Here is a 21,643-nt window from a genome sequence, read left to right as displayed (position 1 = left end):
GCTGAAGGCTCTTTTGAGAGAACGTGCCTTTGTTTGTCCTCACACGGTGTAGTATCCTTGTTCATTTTCTCATTTTGCTCTTTTGATGCCAAAGGAATTTTCATCTTACATAATGACTCCAAGATAGGGTCACTCTCAGTCAGCTTTGCCTCGGGTTGGTCTATTTTTGAATTTATTTCATGGTGAGTAGCAATCGGCATGAAATCCCTTAAGGTTGGTAAAGAATCATCTTTGGCAAAACCCTTCAAATTGCTCTTCTTAGGTACATAAGCAGAGAAACTGCTTGTAAAATCGTCCTTTGATTCGTCAACTTCTACGTGTGGCTCACTCTTTGTGTAAATAGGGGGATCGACTGGCCTGGTAGGACAGATGGTCCCTTCTATATCCCCAATATGCTCATCAGTACGTTTCAACGTTTCTAAGAAGTTCAAAAGAGTAAATAATATAGAATGAAGAAAATTCTGGAAATAAAAGGAAAGCACCCAAGAACAGTACAGAGAGTAAACGTGATAAAAAATTAGGAGCACGTCAAAGAAAGGGCAGCATTTAGAGTTGTGATGACTTGCAGAAAGGTCATTGTGAGACTTCACGTAAAGTAATGAATAACAGAGTTAGATTCACTGTGACATTAGTAAAAGGGAATAAGGAATCTGTCAGTGTGTGTTTTGAAGGGACTTTGGGGAGGAAATATGAGGGATAAAAAATTAATAATGGTGTGTTACTAAAACTTGAACAATCTAGGTCAAATTACCTTCTCTGGTTACTGCAAGGGTTGCTGTGCAAACCGCCTCCCCAGCGATACTGGTCGCTTTGCAAGTGTACTTTCCAGCATGCTCAGAGAAAGCATCGACAATGATAAGTGTAGCAGTGTTTGTCATTTCATCGAAATGAAAGACAATGTTTTTAGTGGGCTTTATAAGCTCCTGCTCATGGTACCAGTTGATGTCGGGCGTTGGCATGCCACACACATGAGCATGAAATCTGGCCACATCCCCACTGGCCACCACACAGCTCACAATGGGCTCAATGAAAGTCGGCGCTTGGCCAATTGGCTCCTTCTTAGCACTTGAAATGCTTGTGGAAAGACTTGACGAGACAAGCCTTTCACATAGAGTGTCTTGCGTTTGTTTTTGCCCTGTAAGGAAGTATCCCACTATTCATTTTTTTTTTTTTTTACGGATTTAAGTTTTTTAATAATTCCATCAATAAAAAAATATTCTGTGAATCGAATAGCCGCTGTGTGTGTCGCACTAATATGGAATGTTATGAAAGAAAATAACGCAGTTGAAATAATCCAGTTGATGAAAGAGGAATATAAATTATGGAAACTATACTACAGAGAAAAATGATGAGCAGCGGACGAGACACTCACCCTGGAGAGTCAATACTGCTGAGCAGGACACCATTCCTGTAGAGTTGCGTGCAGCGCACATGTATTCCCCCTCATCCTCGGCATAAACTCGGGCAATCTCCAACTGGCACGTGTCGTCAAACTGAGACATTCGGAAGAAGTCTGACTGCTTGATCTCCTTGTCCTTGCAGTACCAGGTGATAGTCAGATCTTTGGAGCATAATCAACATAATTAATCACAATTGCATTTTTACATGAATAAAATAAGTCGCTTTTAATGAGGAAAGGCATACCTTCTCCAGAAACACGGCACTGGAATCTCGCAGATTCACCCTCTTTAACGACAGCATTTCTAATTGGGGAAAGTACTATAGGAGGAGAGAGGGGTGCTCCAGTGTCAGGGGAAACCACCTCTGGAACTGGAAAAATAGTTATTGAAGTAATTATTTTGGCAAAATGTACATTGAAATGGATTCTATTAAAGGTCAGCTTTAAATGACTGGGAGAAGCAGCTTATATTAATTAATTTGTTTATTTATTATTTCCTTTTTTTATACTTTATTATACTACTTATAATTGCTTCTCTGCTTTTAACCCATCTCCCTTAGTGGGCAGCCATGACAGGCGCCCGGGGAACAGTGTGTGGAGACGGTGCTTTGATCAGTGGCACCTCAGTGGCACCTTGGCGGATTGGGATTTGAACCGGCTACCTTCTGATTACGGGGCCACTTCCCTAACCGCTAGGCCACCTCTGCCCTTATAATGACCCTCTCTGTCTGATTTTCACTAATATGCATACATCAGAAACCAAAACCTCTGTTGCTTTTACATTACCTTCCACAGTTAGAGTAGCAGAGCTGGTCGCCTTTCCAAAGTCATTTACAGCCTCACAGTTGTAAAGAGCTGCATCTTCTGGGAAGACCTCAATGAGCAGCAGGGTGTGCTGATCTTCATGTGTGAGGAATTTGCACTTGAACCCAGGGGACAGGGCTTGCGAGTTCTTGTACCACATCACCTGAGGCTGGGGGATGCCCTTTACTTCCACGGTAAAGCGGGCGGGCTTTCCAGACTCAACAGAGAGGGCCTCCATGTGTTTGATGATGACAGGAGGTTCAGGAACTAGAACATAATTTTGACAATGATGATGATCTATGCTTGCTGAGAGCATTACTTTTATAATCATATAAAACAGAACAGAAATTGTACTCACTGTTGACGTGTAAAGTGACCACACTTCTGTTCTTGCCAGCAATAAAAGTATATTCTCCAGCATCACTTCTGTAGGTCTCGGTGATTGTCAGACGGTGGATTTTTCTAATAACAGCATAGCTAAATCTGTCCTCAACTGCAAACTGGATTTCAACTCCGTTCTTCAGCCAGCGGCCTTCAATTTCATCCTCATTGACCTCAAATTCCAGCGTAGCTCTCTGTTTCTCAACAATCTGTTTTAAAGAGATGGTTTTATTGTCATTTCATCCACCGTATTTGGTTGTGCAATCATTTGAAGATTTCACAAACTCATATTTCATCTACCGTAGTATAAAGAAAAGTGTTTCTAGTTCATGAAAAAATGGCACATTTTTAATCTGATGACAGCAACATGGTGGTACTAAGTGGTATTAAAACAATTCAGATGGAGGAACATTTTGCAACTCATTTAAAATTTGGGCCAATCATGAATAATCAATTTTTTCGAGTATTTTGTTTAGAACCACAGAAATACCAAATATGGTACACAGTTCCATATAAGACAGGAACAACATTCGTATCCCATAACCCCAGCAACTGGTCTCCTCACTTTTGGGTTTATGTTTATGGGTTGTTTATAAAAAAAAGGGTGTAGGGTGGTAGTAGCCTAGTGGATAACACACTCGCCTATGAAACATGTAAACATTTTACATGTAAATGTAAAAAAAGGAATGGTAATCAGTTATGAACATGGCCCAGGTTCCAACTTTTTGGAGATGCTTTGCTGCCATCAAAGTTAGTAGATCGTCTCATTGTCTGAATCCCTTATCACAATATACTATAAATATATTTAAAACAGTTTAAAAGGTAAATACGTGTTTATGAGATATGTAAATCATTGCATTCCTTTTTGTTTACATCTTACAAAACAGAAATATATTTGGTACTAGACAGTTTGAGAAAACACTCACCGTAATTTCTTTTTCAACTGGCTCAGAGATCCGGACATCACGACCCTCCACCGTTAAACTGGCCTTTGAAACACTCGAACCAGCAACCACAGAATACTCGCCAGCATCTGACATGCGCACCGTCTGAATCATCAGCCGGTGAAGGAATCTTTCTGTAGACACTTTGTATCTAGTGAAAGGAAGGTAAAGGTGAAATATATTGTAATAAATGAAATTATGAAAATATGACACAGTATTTTTAAGTGTGCAAAGGAGATACCTCTCTGATATTTCAAGTTCCTGTCCATCTTTCATCCACATCACCTGGATGTTGGGCTCAGAAACTTCGCATTCAAAAATAGCTTTCTTCTTTTCCGTTATCTTAATGTCTTTGATGTGCTTTGTGAATTCAATAACACGAGCTAAAAGAGCAGAACCAACTGGGTCAAAAGCTTGCATAACCAAGAAAACATCTTAATCACAAACAGACTCTAAATGCAATAAATTACCATCAACGTAAAGGTTTGCAGATGTTTGAGCAGATCCAGCAACAAACTTATAATCAGCAGCATCCCCAAAGTGCACGTTCCGGATGGTAAGCGAATGTGTGAGCTGTTTGCTCTTTGTCTGGCATCGATCTGTTGAACGGATTTCCACACCATTCTTCAGCCATTTGTAAGTGATCCCTTCATAGTTCACATTAACTTCAAAAGTAATTGTGTCCTTCTCCTGAGCATTGAGATCTTTAAGCATGGAAGTGATGAGGATGGCTGGTGAAAAATAGATAAATAAATACATTAGTACTATTTCAACTTTTTTTAGTGGTACCTTGGAAGGGAACTTTGCAGAACTTACGATTAACTGTTAGAGTGGCAGAGACTCTGTCATTTCCACAGATAAACGTGTATTCTGAAGAGTCCTCTCTGCTGGTGTTCATGATCTTGAGTTGGTGCAGCTTGCCCTGCACCACAATCCTGAATTTCTCACTCATCTCAATCTCCACGCCGTTCTTTAGCCATGTGGACGGGACATTGAAATGTGACACTTCGCACTCGAAAGTTGCGACGTGAGTCTCAGGGACTTCTATGCTCTTCATGGGTTTTGTTACTCGCAAAGCTGCATTTACAGAATGGAAAGTTGTTCATTAAGGACAACCAAGGTAGCAAAACCCAAAAGCAGAATTAGATAAATACTCACATTCAACATGTAAGTAGGCACTGCACTGCAAATGTCCAACCACAGCAGTGTATTCGCCATCATGGTGTGTGTCAACATTTTGGATGACAAGTTTATGTGCTTTCCTCTCAGACATCATCTGGCAGTTTTCACTTGGCTTGAGCTCCATGTTATTAAACATCCATGTCACTGGGACATCATCATGGGACAGGCTTAGCTCAAAGGATGCAGTGCCATTTAATAATGTGGTGACATCTTTGGGCTTCTTCACAATTTTTATGGCTGCAAAATCATGAAGGTTGTAAAATCAAACACTGTAGTGAATAAAAAGTAAATAACTATCCTTGAAATTACAGAAATCCTATACGTACTCTCAACATTCAGTCTTGCATTGGCCGAGAGCTTTCCGAGTTTGAATGCATAAACGGATTCATCTTGAGTTGTACAGTTCTTGATCTTCAAAGAGTGAACCATGCCATCCACTATAATTTCACATTTATCACCCGTCTGAATCTCTACTCCGTTTTTAGTCCATTGGGAGCCTTTGACATCTGAATGGGTAAGCTCAAGGCTAAATACAGCTTCTTGGGTTTCGGTGACAGTCAGATTCTTCAAAGTCTTCTTGACTTTCACAGCTATTTCAGATTTTAGAAATGTAAAAATGGTCAAAAAGGTTAATATGAACGGGTTAATATGTCATGCAGAAATATGGATACACGTTTTACCTTCAACTCTGAGGTTGGCTGATGTCTTGGAGTTTGCAACTTGATACGTATATTCCCCGATATCTTGTGGTCTAGATATTACGATCACAAGACGTCTCACAGCACCATCGATTTCACTCCTGATGTTGTCACTAAAGTCAACAGGTTGGCCATCCTTCAGCCACTTGCCCTCAGCTGTGGGATTGGCCACCTCACATTCAAGCTCAGCAGTCTGTGATTCTGCTACTGTTACATCCCGAAGAGGCCTGTTAATGGCACCACCTAGTGCAAAAAGTAAAATCAGGAAATGCTATATTTAATGCTAGTGAAAAGGAGCAGTGAGAGTTTATAAGATGACCCCAAAAACAAGGCAATGACCCCCAAATGCCAAAGCAAAAAACTCAAGAAGATTTGAAGAAGGATGGAATTCCTACCTGAAACACTGAGTTTTGCGTGTGACGTTTTTTCACCAGCAGCGAATGTGTATTCTCCTTCCTCATCCTTCATGGTGTTGATGACAGTGAGGCTGTAATGCTTCCCCTTAGCCTCCATTTTGTATTTTGGACCAGCTTTGAGTTGCTGGTTTTTCAAGGACCATACAGCATCAATGCCAGGATGAGATAGCTCCACTTCAAATGTAACATTCTGGGTCTCTGTGCACACACGGTCTTCCATATGCTTCACAATGCTAATTTCTGTAAATAAATAAACAGCAAGAGTCATTTAATTCCGGGTTTGAAGCATGGTGGTAGAACTTCTATTCTGTTAATTTCACAATATTTCTGGGCTTACTTTCGATTGTCACTTGACAGCTTGTATCAACCTTGCCAACAACAAACTTATATTGGCCTTCATCAGAAGCAAAGGTCCTGTTGAAGACCAGGCGCTGTTTGGTTCCCTTTGCAACCATCTGGATCCTGTCACTGGGGTCCACCAGCTTGTCATTGTGGTACCATTTTACTGAACTAACATCTGCTGCAGAGATTTTTGTCTCCAGCACAGCCTTGGTGCCTTCAATTGAGTTAATATCCTTTAGTGGAGTCAAAATGCCAATAGCTGTGACAGAAACGAAACATATCAATACTATGAACCCATTTTTTATAACTTGTATTGTATGCAAAGAAGTCTGTGAAAATGAACTTACTCTGAACTGAAAGTTTCCCAGTGGTAGAAATGTCTTGAGCAGGTACGACAAACGAGTACATTCCAGCATCATCTCGGTTAACATTTTCAACAAGGAGTTTATGGACAACCTTGTCAATGACAATGTGGACCCTGTCGGTAGCAGAAATGGGCTGGCCATTTTTCATCCATGTCCCTTCTACATTTTCCTGAGAGAAGCGAACTTCAAGTTGGGCAATATCTCCCTCACAGACTGTTAAATCTGAGAGACCTTGCATGAGAGTAACAGGCCGCACTAGAAGAAGAAAAGGGTTGGACAATAAATTATTCCATTCGTTCTGCATTGATCTTGCCATAACTGATTATGAAAGTCCGCACTCACGTTTCATCTTCAGCGAGGCACTTGTGCTGAGGTCGCCTACTTTGAAAGTGTATTTTCCCTGGTCTTCTTTCTTGACATCTTTTACAGACAAACTGTGGCGTCCACGGCGGGACGAGACAACATATTTCAGACTGGGAGTGATCTCTTTGTTCTCGAAGTACCAGGTGCCCTCAGCATCTTCTCGTGACACTTCACACTCAAACTCCCCAGCATATGTTTCCGGGACTTCAATATTCTCCAGTTTCTTCAGCATTTCCAATGGAGCTCCTGCACAGCACACAATTCAACACACACAAAGTTACAGATGAAGAATTACCGCAGAAAAATGGCAATTGCCAAATATACATATTGCTATAAAAATATAGCAAATCTTAAGTACGCACCTTCCACATTGAGTCTTGCAGAAGTACGTACATGCTCATCATCAGCAACAACACAGCTGTATTCTGCATCATCCTTCATACCAATAATCAAAACAGAAAGGAAATGCACTTTTCTGTCAGAGTGCATTCTGTATTTGTCACCAGAGAAGATCTCGGCATTGTTCTTCAGCCATTTGACCTTCACAAAAGGCTCATTTGTTTCACACTCAAACGTCACCATGGTGTCCTTCTCTTTGGCATAAGCATCTTCCAGAACTTGTGTGAAAGACACGACTTGTTTGGCTAAAATAAATATCAAAACGCCAGTCAGCATGCAAAGACATATACATTACAGTGATATTAAAATATTTCATTACAAGACACTATACCTTGAACCAACAAAAACGCATGACTAGAGGTCTCTCCAGCAATGTTGATAGCCTTAACCATGATGCTGGCAGAATCTTCAGCTTGCACATCACGGATTACTAATTCACAGACATGGTCTTCAGGCCAGTACCAGTAAATTCTGTCTGATTTCTCAAGCAATATGCCATTCTTGAACCACTGACATTCCGGTTCTGGTTTCCCAATAACTCGGACACGGAAACGCACTTCGTCTGATGGAGATACGGTCTTGCTTTGGATGCGCTCTAGAATCTTTGGTGCTTCCATGCTGGGGGAGAGTGCTATTTTCTCAGGTCTGATGGTAGGAATGGTCACTTTGCCTGGTTCGGTTTCTTTTTTCTTCTCATCTTCAGAAATCTCCTTTGTCCAATGAAGAAGTTCGTCTTTCCTTTTCTTAAGCATGTCTTCATAGGACTCGTCCTTTTTGCGAGATTTGAGCTCAACAGCTGTAATGGCCTCATAATAGCCCTCTTCTGTTCTGCGCTTAAATTTGCTTCTCAGCTCCTCAGTCTCCTCTGTAGATATGTCATGGACCACTCTTTCAGCCCTCCTCAGTTTCACAACTTCTTTTTCTTGAGAAACTGCAGAAGGTTTGTCAACCTTCATAACCTCAAATGGCACTCTGCCATGTTCAGCAGCAAGAACAGGTTCTGGAGCTTTAACCTCGGGAGCACGTCTCAGAATTGACCTGAAGTCCTCCTTCTGTTTGATCTCCAGCTTCACAGAGTATTCAGCCACACCTTCCGGGTTCTCCGCCAAAATTCTGACCTCTCCAGAATCATAGGACTTAATATCTGTTATCTCAAGGTAGTAAATGCCATCGTACCGAAGTCTAAACCTTTTGCTTTTACGAATCAGCTGACCATTGAGATACCAGTTGACCTTAGGGACAGGATAACCGGTCACCCTACAACGGAACCGAGCAATGTCTCCTTCCAGCACCTCTACAGGTTCAGGCAGTAAAACAATCTCTGGTTTGATTTTTTCAGTGGTGTCATCTACTGTCACTCCAGCTAAAGCTCCTTCATGAGCAATTCGCTCCATTTCATCCATCCTTTGCACTCCTTTCCTGCCTTCAGGTAACTGGGTTTCCTCAACCAGACCCTTCTCATCCTTCACAATGAGGGTTGCAGAGGTCTGGTCAACACCAAATTTGTTAGTGGCCCGACATGTAATGACACCACTGTCTCTGGAGTATGCCGCTTCATAGTCAAGGCTACAGTAGCCAAATTCATTAACCATGCGCAGCCTGTTTGCAGCAGCCAGAGGTTTGCCATCATGCAGCCACTCAACAACCATATTAGGGTCTCCGATAGGGGTCAACCTGCACTCAAAGTGCACGGGTCCAAAACGCTTAAGCCTGACGGAGGTAAGCTTCTTTTTGAAGTGTGGCTTCTGCTGCTTTTCCTTGTCATAGAGGTCACCCTCCTCCCACTGTTCTTGACCATAACGAAGATGCAGAGGCTCCAGCTCTGGAGCAGCAATTTCCTTGGCCTTGTAGGTTCCTTTTGGAATAATAAGTCTTCGCTCTGGCTCGGGTTCACTGAACTCAACTTCAACATTGACCCTGCAGCGTGTAGTATCTCTCCCAGCTTTGTTTATGGCAGTAGCTGTGTACCAGGCACTGTCAGATCCTCCTGCTGTGGGAATCTTGAAATTTGCCTCTCCTTTGGTACCCTCAATCCTGTGGGAAATTTTAGTTTTTTTATCAGTTTAAGCCAAATATGACACAGAAAATGATTGGATGTCCAAAAACAGATGACTTACTTAATATGTGGATACTTGTGAGGAGAGATTATGTCACTGTTTTTAAGCCAGACAATATCAGGAAGTGGGTTTCCAATGGCCTTAACCGCCAACTCAACCAGAGTACCCTCCTTCACACTGATGTTTCTCAGTTTTTCAATAAACTGTGGTCTTACCAAATTTTCTTTAGCTATAAATGACAAAAATAATTATCATAATTGTATATACTTTTATACATTGAAATAGATATGTAATCTATACTATTATTAATACTTTAAACATTCATTACCATCAACTGATAGAGTCATGGTAACAGTAGATTTTCCAGCTCTGTTCTGTGCTACAACTGTCCATTCACCAGAATCACCAGGCATGGCTGGAACCACGATCATTGACTGAGTTCCATCTTCTTTCACAACTATCTTGTGGGTGTAATCATTCACCACTTGCTGTCCTGTTAAACACAAGACAATTTTCAAGTACAAAGAACATAGTTTTTGTTCTCAAATAAAGAAGGTCGTTTTGAATACATGTTACTTACCATTGTGGAACCAGAAAGTGTCTGGCATGGGTCTACCAACAACCTTTAGGTCAAATCTGGCAGTCTGTCCCTCAGAGCACCTAAAGGAGGATGGCTTCATTACGAACACAGGCTTGTACAACCTTTCCAGCTGACTTTCATCAGTGTCGTCCAGCCTGCGTCCTGGAGACCGACCAGGAGAGAAGCTAGGGGAACGTCCAGGAGAGAAACTTGGAGAACGTCCTGGAGAATAGCTAGTAGAACGTGGTGATGTTGATCTGAAACCAAGGCAAAACATTTTTTTGGTAAAGAAAAATCATCTGGAATTCAAATACTGCCTGGATTTCACACTCAATACTGACTCAAATACATTTAGACTTTTAAGATAAAATGTCCACACTAGTCCATGCATTTCACCAAAATCTCTTCTAATAAACATACCGGATTCTTTTAAGTGCATCTGGCTGAGGGTACTGAAGCTGAGCTCCAGCAGGGGTCGAGGGCTCCACATACAGCTTCCCTGAGCTCACAGAGTTACCCTTCATGTTGCAGGCAAATGCAGTGTAGACACCCTCATCCTCTGGCAGCACTACAGGCAGACGCAAACTGGCCCTTCCATCCTGAAGGAACTCCATCTGGTAGCGTCCTCCATGTCGGATACGGTTGCCATCTTTGTACCATGCAATCTTTTTAAAATCAAACAAATTAGAGATAAATATCAGAACAAAAACTGACACACAAACAGCAACTGATTAAAAGGTTAATTACCTTGGGTATTGGATGTCCTGCCATCTTGCAGTGGAAAGTAACACCCATTCCCTCCATGATTCTGTAATTCTTAACTGGTGTGTCAAAGGTGGGCTGTTTGGCTTCATGTTCAGCTACATTCATAACCATCTCTTCCCCGTCCTCGGTCACCAGCACCTGATAGGTAATCTTGAGGATCCGGAATTCAATTTCATGAATGATCCTTTCCTCGAAAGCAGATATCTGGAATTCCTTCAAATAATAATATTTCAAGTTAACACATTTCAGCTCTTCTTGAGTTTTTCATAAATGTACTAATATATGTATAATGTATCAATTATAAGGATGATATAAATATTACATTGAGGTTAAATGCATATTCATCTATATGATGTACATAAGTATTCTTTTGGGCAGTGGTGGCCTGGTGGGGACATTGGTGTCCTAGAGGGTAAGAAAGCTCGACCCTTAATGGCACCCCAGAGGTGCCACCGAGCAAAGCACCGTCCCCACACACTGCTCCCCGGGCGCCTGTCATGGCTGCCCACTGCTCACCAAGGGGGATGGGTTAAGGGCAGAGGACACATTTTCATAGTCTGCACCGTGTGCTGGGCTGCAGTGTTTCACAATGACAATCACTTCACTTTCTTTCTTTCTTTTGATTGGATTTATTGAAGTTAAGCATGTGCTTAGCAGGCTTTTAAAACATCAAGACTTTGCTCTAGACAGTTAAAATATGGAGTTAGAAATATTTTTTACCTGCACAGAGATGAAGGCTTTTCTCTTCTGTTCTAGTTCATATTGACTCACAACAACAGGAGGAATATCTCCAATTCTGGGTTCCTCCACCATTGTTGTAACTTCTGTCTTATAAGTTACATCAAATTGTTTCATGTAGGCTTCGTATTCTCCTGCAAATTAAAATGGCAAATTAGACTCCAAATTTAAACACCAAATTTATCTGAGCCAACCACTTTATAATTTACTGAATGGACTAAAATCTAAATTACATCTCACACTTCCACAATCAGTCTTAAAACTTTAATACTAACCTTCCTCAAGCAGATTGGTGGAGGCAGAAACTTCACCAAGCTGATTTCTTGCGAAGATGGTGTACTCTCCAGCATCATCGGCAAATGTCATGGAGATCTCCAACTTGCACAGGCCAGTTTCCTTATTGTAGGCCACTCTGTATCTGAGTTGAAAAAAAACGAGTCACTTCGTGTTAACTCTTCTATAATCGATGAAACGGTTGAATTGTTGGTTACTTAATTCAAAGTGCATACCTGTATCCGGTAGTAAGCGGCACACCGGCCTTTTTCCAGTAAATGTGGGGTTTGGGACTGCCTCCAATCTGGCACTCAAACACAACACTCCCACCCTCCACCAGCTTTTGCACAATAGGCTTCTTAATAAAGAAGGGAGCAGCGGCTGTCGCCATGTCCACAGTCTCGGACACGGCACTCACTTCAGAGACTGTGTCTTCTCTCGCTTCAGTTACGATGCTGAAGAGCATAAAACAATTTTTGCGACGTTTATTGTTACACTGTTGACAAGCTTGCACTTCTGCACACATTATATATGTGGTGGTATAGCTCAGTGGACTAGTGGGTAACACACTCGCTTATGAACCAGAAGACCCAGGTTCAAATCCCACTTACTACCATTGTGTCCCTGAGCAAGACACTTAACCCTATGCTGCTCCAAGGGGGGGTCTGTCCCTTGTAAGTCACTCAGGATAAGGGCGTCTGATAAATGCTGTAAATGTTGGATCTGAGATATACAGATGAAATTACCGTTTCTGCTCGGCAGCAACAACTTGTTCAGAGATGACCGTCAAGTCCTCCCGGCTCTCGATCTCCTCTGAAACTAAACAGCAAAGCAAACCCTCTGTTAATGAACTCAACATGAATTTATGTTAGATAGTTAGATCTAATATTTCTGTGCTTCCATGCGGTACCTTTGACAAGCAGGAAGCAGGAAGTGCTGATTGTGCCAGCTTCACTGGTGGCGGTACAGGTGAAGCGTCCACTGTCCTCAGCAAAGGCCTCGCGAATCATCAGACGCGCGTATCCACTCTCGTATGTAACTTGGAAGTCGATGGAGCTCTCAATTTTGTAGTCTTCTCTAAACCACATAATGCTGGGTGTGGGGTGACCCGAAATCTGGCACTCCAGGGTCACCGATTCTCCCTCGGTGACGGTCATGTTCTTCAAGCCCTGAAAACAGAAGGAATTGCTCATTCATCTTCGTCCCCACACAGCACAGAGCGTGCAGAGGGGGAAAAAAAAGAAACTAAAAGAAATAGAGGGCTAAAATACGTACAGCCAGAAGTGTGGGGGGCATTACTTGCTCTCGGGCAGGAGAGGGGATTGCTGCAGTGTCAACAACCTGTCAAAAAAGGGTTCAGGTTTAAGCGCACAGACGGAGGAATACTTGTGGTTCGTGGTTATTCTAAAGGACAGTGCAAACGAGAGGCAGTCACTGAGCATCAGAGGACAGAGGTGGCAGGTCTTTAAGAAAGAGGGTGAGGTCTGGGGGATGAAGATTCGAAGGTGTTATTTGGGCAATAGTTTGCACTCCAAACAAACCTGAGTGTCCCATTCGGCATACTCCATGCCGCCTGTGAACGAAGCACCTATCTCTCTTTGCAACTGTGTGTCGAAGTGCGTTTGATATCGTTCACTGGTGTCCCTAAAGGGAGATGCATTTGGCTCAGGTGTCGCTCTCGTCTCCTGAATCTTATGTGTCGGGGGCTTGACTGGCTTGATGATCTTTTGTGCGCCAGACGTGGACGAGAACTCTTTCTGCAGTGTGGCAATAGCAGAACCTGCTATTGAAACCTGACCAACCCAAGAAAAAGGCATTACTGTCACGGGCTAGAAAAACGAAACCTTCATTTGCTTTAATTCATCCAAAGAGTGAAGGGCAAAGTCATCCAAGGGTGAAGGGTGATGTTGTAAGGGTCATGGAAGGTAGCGCAGGATAGGGATGGTAGTGCTTGTTAGTGTTTTAACGGTCTTTTGATTAAATGGGTGATTAATTGTCTTGATTAAATAGGGCACTTTAGAGCAACCCGGTGTTCATATCACAGCATTTCTAATGTTAACAATGAGGTTAACTTTTTACGTTGTGGATTTAACTGACATAGCCAAACTGTGCATGTCGGCCAAGCAGGAACACGCTGTTATTTAATGGTCCACTGCTTGACTGATATTGCACTTGCTTACCTCACAGCTATGGTCTGGTTTAGGAACATTAACTTTTGAAACGGTAAAATGTGGAACTGGGGAAGGTGTTGGGCCAGCGTCCACTTGGGCGCTAGTTTCTGCGCTTCTTTGGATCTACAGCAACCAAGAGAGTAAAATCTGAATCATGTAGTCCTGCAAGCCCACGTTTTTTTTTGTTTTTTTTGTATGACAGCTAACCTTAGCGACATGAATGCTTTGCTCAGTGGGCACTGCTTGGACTGCAGTGGGTTTCGCCACAGCCTCTGTTCTCTCTTTCTTAGTTCTGACTTGTTGCTCAGTGGTGTACGCAGCCTGCTGGCTAAAGGAAGGTTCCGGAGGTTCTTCCGCATGCACGGGCTTTCGAATACGTGCTTGGTCAACAGCAGCAAGCACTTTGGCAACGGCACCTGCCTTTTTCCCATCCTCGCCCTGGTGACAACAGGCAATGGTTATAATACATTTTACATTCGGTCCAAAAGCTTGCCTCGCGTTAGTCCTGATGCGTCACTTTTATCACACAGAGTCATGCAATGGACATGGCGGTGACAATGTGGCAGTAAGGAGTGGCAAGCGGTTTGATTGTGCGTAGTGTACACCCACTATTTTATTAAGAACGTATAAAACCCAACTCGAATCCTAGTTAATAGTTAAAAAGACAATCCTAAAATATTACATGTGTGCTTCTAATGAGAGCAAAGGTGAACAAAGGAACGTCTCAAAAGGTGTAGAGTGCAGCTACCTGCTCCTCCACTGCCGGGCCAATAACTGGAGCTCTGACAGACTGTACGACACAAAGTCGATCTAGCTCTGTCAACACTGCACCTTTGGTAGTTGTCTCAACATCCTGTTTCATGCATCCAACATATCCATGTCACAAACCAACAAAATAAACATGTTCATGCTGTGTTTACGCAATTCGAATAATTATCGCATTCACGCAAAAATAGAAATGGCTTAAACCAACTTAAAATGAACAGTGAATGAATGAGTAGTCAATGTGGACACATTTAAAGATGAAAATGAGAGGATGGACTGAAACGGAATCAGCCGTACCTGCTCTGCTGAGTGTGTGACTTGTGTAGTGCTCTGTTCTACAGAACCGCAGTGCGGCGTGCGGCCTCGAGCATGGTCCACTGCGGCTACCACTGTAGCCACAGCAACAGTTTTGTCATCCACCGTTTGCTGTTCCTGATACACATGCAAGTAACGGGATGGTCACAGGCATTTTGAATGCAGAAAGGGACATCACACAAACGTCCCAAACTATTCCACGCACCATCTCAAGATTAGAAGCATCACTTAACATCAACACAGGCAGTTAAGAGTTGCAAATGGAATGCAGGAAGCGACTGAGCCACTGTCCTTCTTACCTGCAAATTTTGACGTGGCTGTTACACACAAAGCTGGGAAACACGAGACTCACCTCTTTGAGGGAGACGCCGCTGGCTTGCTGCTGCATGGCAATAGAGCCTTCCCAGCGCTGCTCCATGTGTATCTGGGTGGCAGAGGTCTGGATGTGTGTGGCTCCAGCAGTCATGGTGGTGTAGCTGGATTCTGCCACATAGTCACCTTGTTTCCATGGGGGCAGAACCTCGGCGGTTTGAGTGACCTGCTTACGGGTCATTATTGGTGACTTCACTGGTCTGATAGGGGAAACAGACAATCTAGTAGAGGGGGATACAGCCCTGTAGTTTAAAAAAAAAAAAACAGAATTTATAATCAATTACTCATGTATTAATTGTCTTTAGTATGTTACAATGATATTATTTTATGTCTGTACACTGAGAGTGACAAACTACCTGACAGGAGTTGGAGTAGGGCCCTTCACGTGCCTCACAGGGGACGGGGATTGCTGACGAGTGGCTGAAACTTTGGATGTTGGCGACTTGGATGTTGGCTTGGGAGGCACACGCGGAGGTGTCTTGTGAGCCAGATGTTGGGTCACGATGCCTCCCTCTACTTGCATTTCCATCATGGCTGTGGTCGACGTCTGATAATGAGCCTCCGTTCTCTGTGAGTGAAGCACAGACAAGTGCATATGAAGTAAGGACAACCTTACAAACGTTGCCTCAATGTTAGACCTGCTGTTTTATACCTTTTCAACCCTTGTCTGACGAGTCTGTGAGATCTGAGAAGTTGAGATGACCGTCTTTGACTTTTTGGCAGGCACAGCCTCTTCCTCACCTGAGAACAAAAATGAAAACCATAATTCACACATTTAAAAAAGTGAAATCACATCGAGACAATAAAAAACACAATAAAACCAACAAGCCTCACCCTGAACCAGCAATTCAGCGGTGGAAGTTGCACGCCCACTGCTGTTAGAAGCAATGACGGAGTACGTTCCAGAGTCCTCTGGAAAGGCCTCGGCAATCAACAAACTGTAAAGGTCTCCTTCTTGGACAATCTGAAAGTCAGCAGAGCTCTGAATCTCGGCTCCCTCTCTGTAGAACTTCACCACAGGTGTAGGGATTCCTGTCACGCGAACGTCCAGTCTCACTTGGCTTCCTTGTCTCACTGTCACACTTTGCAGTCTCTGAATGAAGTTGGGTGGGGCAGTTTCGGCTGCAAATGCAGATCACATAACATAATCACATAAACATTAAAAGTGTTGAGCAAATACATTTATTAACTGAAGAACTAACTGGCCGCTCATTTGCCTAACAACAGCTTGTAATGCGTAAGTGTCGCAAACAAAGTGTCGTAAAACAAGAGATTATCTCAATTTTGCTTTAACATTTTAAGTGACATACAATAAAAAATCAAGTGCCAATTAAACAGACAACAAATTAATACAGTTTTGTAAAAAGATGTTTCTTTTTACAAAAATTAGAAACAGATTTTTCTCCTCTCACTGGTGTGTGCAGGTATAGTATTGCAAGAGTTTTGGAGCATAAAAAAAGCTGCATCCTCCATGGGTTTCTGATGGAATATTGCAGTCTTTTGCAGCCATGTGAAAAAAGGCTCCTTTTATTTTATAAAATTTTGTTTTCTCACGCATCTCTAGATTGAGAGATTTTTTTTACCTAACCAAGTGAAGTTTCTTTTACTTCAGTGGGGGATTTCTGTAAAGCTACGCTTACATTAGTGTTGGTGAAGTACATGAACAGAACCCTGAAAAAATGTCTGCTTATTGATGGGTTACAAGGCCATGGAAGAAATGGCAGCATGCCTGTCTCGACGAGCAGTGGCGTTGGAAGTTAAACTGTTCTTTGTAACTTTAAGAAATATTTTTGCATTGCATGTTGAATGGACTGAAACATTTCAGCAGCAAAACCAATATATTGATTTTTTACTACAAACTAATTTATCCTTTCCTGTTTTACAAGATGCATTTATATGTTCAGAATCATCACAACATGGATCTCACCACAACCACCATGCCCTGCCCGATGTATGAGAACAAACGTATTTGTCTACCACATGACAAATAATGCAAAGAAAATAATATGCAAATTCAAACAAGCTCACTGCAGCACAAATAGACTATGATTTATAATTGCTATCAGCTCAGTAAAAAATGAAGTCATTTTTACATCAATTAATCTAAAAAACAATTTTACCATTATTGTATGCGTTAAACTGAACTGTAATTGCGTTTGTAGGATAATGAGCATCAACATAGTAATCTATAACGGAATGTTTGAAAACTAATTGGAATGATAAATATTACTTCAAACCAAAAGTCGCTGATGCCCCCTAGTGACCAGGTATCCCATAAATTTCTGATCACAGAGCAAACACAATTATTAATGCAAACTTTTTTCTCAGCATTTAAAACCTGTAAAAATGAATCAGATATATTTAAACAAGCACACATTTACTATTTACTATTTCTGGAATATGTGACATCTATCTGTCTGCATGGCAGCAGGATACGCACTTCTAACATTCCAAACAACTATAACGTTTCCGACACCACACCTATGGCCTCACTGACAGATTCATCAAGTCATTCAATCACACGTTTAATGGATGACATGTATGTTGACAACAGTCGTAGGTTGTGCAAAACTTGGTTGCTAATGTTGCCATGTTGCTGTTTAATTCAAAATGAGCAGAAATTGCCTACAAATATTGCTTATCAATTAAATTAATGAAAACATCAGCCCATTTCTGAAATAAATGATTTTAGATTAAATTGGTGTAAGATCCTCTTAGGCATATATCATTTCCAGGCAGGATCATCAAGATGTCCGGATTCTGCATTTAACACTGTTAAATGAGTTTTGAAAGACAAATCAACAATAAGTCATCACTTTACCACACGATATGGCATCTCCTTCATGTACGTTCAGAGCTTATTGCTATATACGTTGCAAAAGAAGGCTATAGAACACAAGCCTCATGCTGACCTAATAATAGCTAATGCAGGTGCTCTTACTGTTCTTATTGAATAACTCTGAATTGGTTTCTGTACAGGCTCTGACGGTTATGAAGACTTGCAGTTCTTCAACATGAAACTAAACACTTAAGACCTACCTGTAACAAGCAGCTCAGCGGTGCTAGTGGCTTGTCCAGCGCCATTGGTGGCTCTGACAGAAAATCTTCCACTGTGTGCGGCTGTCACGGCGGAGATCATCAGAACAGCGCGGCCATCGCTGAACGAGATCTGAGCGCCGGGCAGAGCGGCAGCGGAAAGAACCTGGCCATCACGAAACCAGCTCACCTCAGGAACTGGAGTACCTGTAGTTACCGTGCATTTCAGATTTTTATTGGTCACAAAACATCATAAACGGAATAGAATCATAAAATTAATTCCTTGTCTTGCTTCATTTGTCAGTACGATTTAAATGTAGGGTCACTCAATTCATTACAACTTCTGTCTCACTAAGTGTACAGTGGTTCTGTAGATAATTTACATATAAATGGATAAAGTTGGTATCTTGAATAATTATAAATATTTTGAATTCGTAAAGTAACTGAACAGTACAGTAACTGTTTGTTTGGATTTTTATTCATGTGGATAGCAAAGCAACAAAAGACAAGATGATGTTTTCTTCCATAAGAATGCATATGAGGCCCTTACCACTAACTTGAGCCTCGAATGTTGCGGCACTACCCTCAAGTGCCACAACACTCTGAAGCGGTTGTATAAATGTTGGCGCCTGTGTTGACATTGTGGCAGGCACTCTGAAAGAGGAAATGACATTTAAAAAAAAGAATAACTTTCTAAACCAAAACGTACAAAGAAGCCTTAACAAGTCAGACGCTATAACAATGTCTAAACTGGCACAGAATTTGGTATTTATAGTTCCTGAGTCACTCGTGCACCTGGCCCTCTGGGGGATCCCTGGCTCCGCTGGGTCTGGGTGCTAGGCCAAACACCCGGACCAACCGTCAATTGACATTTAGCAGACAAGAAAGTACCAACTGGCAGCGGGGGGTTGATATTTATCTACAGTTTCTCACACCTAATTAACCATTCTTGGGTAACACTGGCATTGCCCAAATTACTTTTAAAACTGGTGTTCATTTCATTGGAAAATTCAATTAAATCAGTTGACCTTATTACCAGACGGTAGCAAGAATTAGCAATAACTATAATTAACTATAAGTAGCTATGAATTACACCTTTTCTCATGCTTTTGAAATGCAAACCAAAACCAATAAATCTGAACACTAAGAAACATTAATTATGACTACTGAAATAAATGTGACTTATTCACACATATCCTTCTGATTTGGGTTATCTTGCTTGGTCACATTTCCACAAACTTGATTGCAGGTGTATTTCGACAACGTAAGAGTTACATGAACATTTTCATTAGCTTAACCTCAAGGCTGGATGTCAGAAAAGTCAGCGTCCAAAAATAACCCTAGACCGAGCTTGACTGACAGTCACCATGTGGCACATAGCTGGAGGTACAACTGATAGCCCCACTGCTGATTCCCTTAAAAAGACATCACGGCCCAGCTGGAACACAGCTCTAATGCTATCAGGGTCTATTCTTGGCTTTTCTGAATCATTGTACCAATTTTTAACCTTGAGAAAGCACCACTGCTAAACAAAAAAAAAAACCTTCCACAACTTTCAGCTTTTCCAAACCCACGATTTAAATATACTAATTACTCAGTATGGATAAGGAATGTTAATTATAGATGCAAATATGAAACTGGGAACTTCTGCACTGGAACAGGGGTTAAGGTTGTGCAGAACCAAGCTTACTTACTTGTCTCCACAAGAGCGCCTGGAATTGAAGGGACGGAGCCCAAGGGTGTCTACTCTCCCGAAGCTTTCTCCTTATCCAAGAATGTGTTCAGAAAATCCAATGTGAGAATGGTTTGCCTCAAGAACCTGGAAAAAAAACAAAACTACACAGGGTCTTGCCGTGTAGTTTTGCTTTTCCCTGCAATCCCTACACCCGAGGCGAGGCTGGGGATGCTCCAACTGCTCAAAAGTGCTAACATGGTCATTTTGCTTTATATACCCTGACCCCCCCTCCAACAGGGCCGAGCGGCATCACCAGTGTATTTCCACACCCCTTCACTCAACCCTCCAGGAAGCATCATGGGAATCAGTCGCCATTTTATGCAACCTCTCACCTGTTACTGCAAAACGGTGTAAACTTTGTGGGAAAAACCCACAACACTCCCCCCCAAAAAATCAGTTGGTTTCAACATTTCAGTGGTTCTTTTAGCCTAATGTTTGATGGAAAATGTTAATAATGAAATGAGAATCTGTTCCTGTCAATCAAACTGGTCATTACACCCGTCACGACAGATGCTGTTGGCAGCATTGTGTTATTTTTGCAAATGTTTCCTCTGTAAACCATGGTTTGTATTTAAAATTGTAGGCTCCCATTCCTGTATGTGAAATGTTTCATGCCTGGATATTTGCTCAGAAGTACAGATGAGCAAACAGAGAGACAACAGAGCACATGTGACAGCGTTTGTATGGTTTTCGTTTATTGTAAAATTGCTCCACACTAGTACACGCCAACAGTACATGTGAGTGAAATTCCTGTGTTCCAGTGTTACTGTAGACATGCAATTGCAAATGAGATTTATAATTTAGCAAGTATATACACACATATGTAAGAAATTATTAGAAACCTACAGCTATAATTTATAAAGCACAGCACATGACATCATGTCATATTTATTCATTATTTTATTTGTATTAGACATCAGTGACCAGAAGTGTAAAGGCAGAAATGAGGACTGCAAATATAACGAAATATAAATTCAAACCAACATTCTAACACTCACAAAACCTTCTCATACACAAATGTTATAATTTCTTGCCATTATGTCTACACCAATAATTCGTTTCCAACTAAAATTATATAAAATTATATCTGGTCTTCATATCCATGCTTGTGTATCTCTCCATCTGCGTAACACCATTTATGAAATATTAAGCTGTTCTCTATTTGTAATTGTTTAACCCTTGTGCTGCTTTCTGTGTGAACCATGGACAAATTGTAGGGAAGAAGTCTTCCAGAGACACTCCAGCAGTACTTCATGGCCTGCTAATAAATCCTTGGCTTTCATCAGTGCGCGGGAATGGAGGGCAGATTGACGTCCTCGTGGAACCCGGGTATAAATTACAGCACTAAGTGGACGAAACAAGTAAGAAGGATTCAAATGTTTCACATATGACATGAATTAAATGTTTTAGTAATAATTCCTCCTAGACAGACGCAAGAATGAGTTGTGTGTACATGACTTCAGATTTAGAGTATGTGATGAAAAACGCTGAAGAGTTCCTGTGACACTTTATACTAACCAGAGATTGCAGCCATGTCGTGTCA

The 21,643-nt window shown here is 41.7% G+C and overlaps 2 protein-coding genes across 2 annotated transcripts in view; both read right to left on the bottom strand.

Moving 5' to 3' along the window:
* Positions 1-15,510, bottom strand: part of ttn.2 (titin, tandem duplicate 2) — a 151,736-nt gene extending 136,226 nt beyond the window's left edge. Inside the window, exons 1-35 of the mRNA XM_028991330.1 lie at positions 15,310-15,510; positions 14,940-15,074; positions 14,626-14,730; positions 14,085-14,315; positions 13,887-14,000; positions 13,248-13,499; positions 12,982-13,047; positions 12,617-12,875; positions 12,453-12,525; positions 11,943-12,161; positions 11,709-11,851; positions 11,416-11,567; positions 10,678-10,908; positions 10,351-10,595; positions 9,931-10,187; positions 9,679-9,843; positions 9,411-9,579; positions 7,625-9,327; positions 7,257-7,538; positions 6,874-7,140; positions 6,514-6,786; positions 6,162-6,425; positions 5,804-6,064; positions 5,391-5,651; positions 5,037-5,300; positions 4,687-4,947; positions 4,345-4,605; positions 3,999-4,259; positions 3,770-3,911; positions 3,511-3,679; positions 2,562-2,793; positions 2,186-2,470; positions 1,645-1,770; positions 1,367-1,561; positions 752-1,135 (exon numbers count right to left, since the gene is read on the bottom strand). Of these exons, the coding sequence (XP_028847163.1) occupies positions 752-1,135; positions 1,367-1,561; positions 1,645-1,770; positions 2,186-2,470; positions 2,562-2,793; positions 3,511-3,679; positions 3,770-3,911; positions 3,999-4,259; positions 4,345-4,605; positions 4,687-4,947; positions 5,037-5,300; positions 5,391-5,651; positions 5,804-6,064; positions 6,162-6,425; positions 6,514-6,786; positions 6,874-7,140; positions 7,257-7,538; positions 7,625-9,327; positions 9,411-9,579; positions 9,679-9,843; positions 9,931-10,187; positions 10,351-10,595; positions 10,678-10,908; positions 11,416-11,567; positions 11,709-11,851; positions 11,943-12,161; positions 12,453-12,525; positions 12,617-12,875; positions 12,982-13,047; positions 13,248-13,499; positions 13,887-14,000; positions 14,085-14,315; positions 14,626-14,730; positions 14,940-15,074; positions 15,310-15,510 (8,908 nt within the window). The remainder of the gene's footprint in view (positions 1-751; positions 1,136-1,366; positions 1,562-1,644; positions 1,771-2,185; positions 2,471-2,561; positions 2,794-3,510; positions 3,680-3,769; positions 3,912-3,998; positions 4,260-4,344; positions 4,606-4,686; positions 4,948-5,036; positions 5,301-5,390; positions 5,652-5,803; positions 6,065-6,161; positions 6,426-6,513; positions 6,787-6,873; positions 7,141-7,256; positions 7,539-7,624; positions 9,328-9,410; positions 9,580-9,678; positions 9,844-9,930; positions 10,188-10,350; positions 10,596-10,677; positions 10,909-11,415; positions 11,568-11,708; positions 11,852-11,942; positions 12,162-12,452; positions 12,526-12,616; positions 12,876-12,981; positions 13,048-13,247; positions 13,500-13,886; positions 14,001-14,084; positions 14,316-14,625; positions 14,731-14,939; positions 15,075-15,309) is intronic.
* Positions 15,511-15,681: 171 nt separating this feature from the next.
* Positions 15,682-20,267, bottom strand: LOC114796592 (titin-like). The gene is made up of 6 exons (XM_028990908.1): positions 20,060-20,267; positions 18,916-19,019; positions 18,369-18,572; positions 16,164-16,451; positions 15,982-16,070; positions 15,682-15,897 (listed from the first exon to the last, which is right to left on the bottom strand). Exons 2-6 carry the CDS (start codon positions 19,004-19,006, stop codon positions 15,682-15,684), a joined length of 888 nt encoding a protein of 295 aa, XP_028846741.1. The 5' UTR covers positions 19,007-19,019; positions 20,060-20,267.
* Positions 20,268-21,643: the final 1,376 nt, after the last annotated feature.

Source organism: Denticeps clupeoides, chromosome 9 (genome assembly GCF_900700375.1).
Source record: "Denticeps clupeoides chromosome 9, fDenClu1.1, whole genome shotgun sequence".
Lineage (NCBI taxonomy): Eukaryota > Metazoa > Chordata > Actinopteri > Clupeiformes > Denticipitidae > Denticeps > Denticeps clupeoides.
This window is presented reverse-complemented; position numbering and strand designations above follow the sequence as displayed.

Bases quoted from the DNA above. Each gene is read 5' to 3' on its own strand.
- LOC114796592 (XM_028990908.1), bottom strand. From the start codon at position 19,006: ATGTCAACACAGGCGCCAACATTTATACAACCGCTTCAGAGTGTTGTG. The intron at 18,573-18,915 runs GTAAGGGCCTCA...CGGTAACTACAG, and splicing joins ATTCGAGGCTCAAGTTAGTG to GTACTCCAGTTCCTGAGGTG. The intron at 16,452-18,368 runs GTAGGTCTTAAG...CTGCATTTGCAG, and splicing joins CGCTGAGCTGCTTGTTACAG to CCGAAACTGCCCCACCCAAC.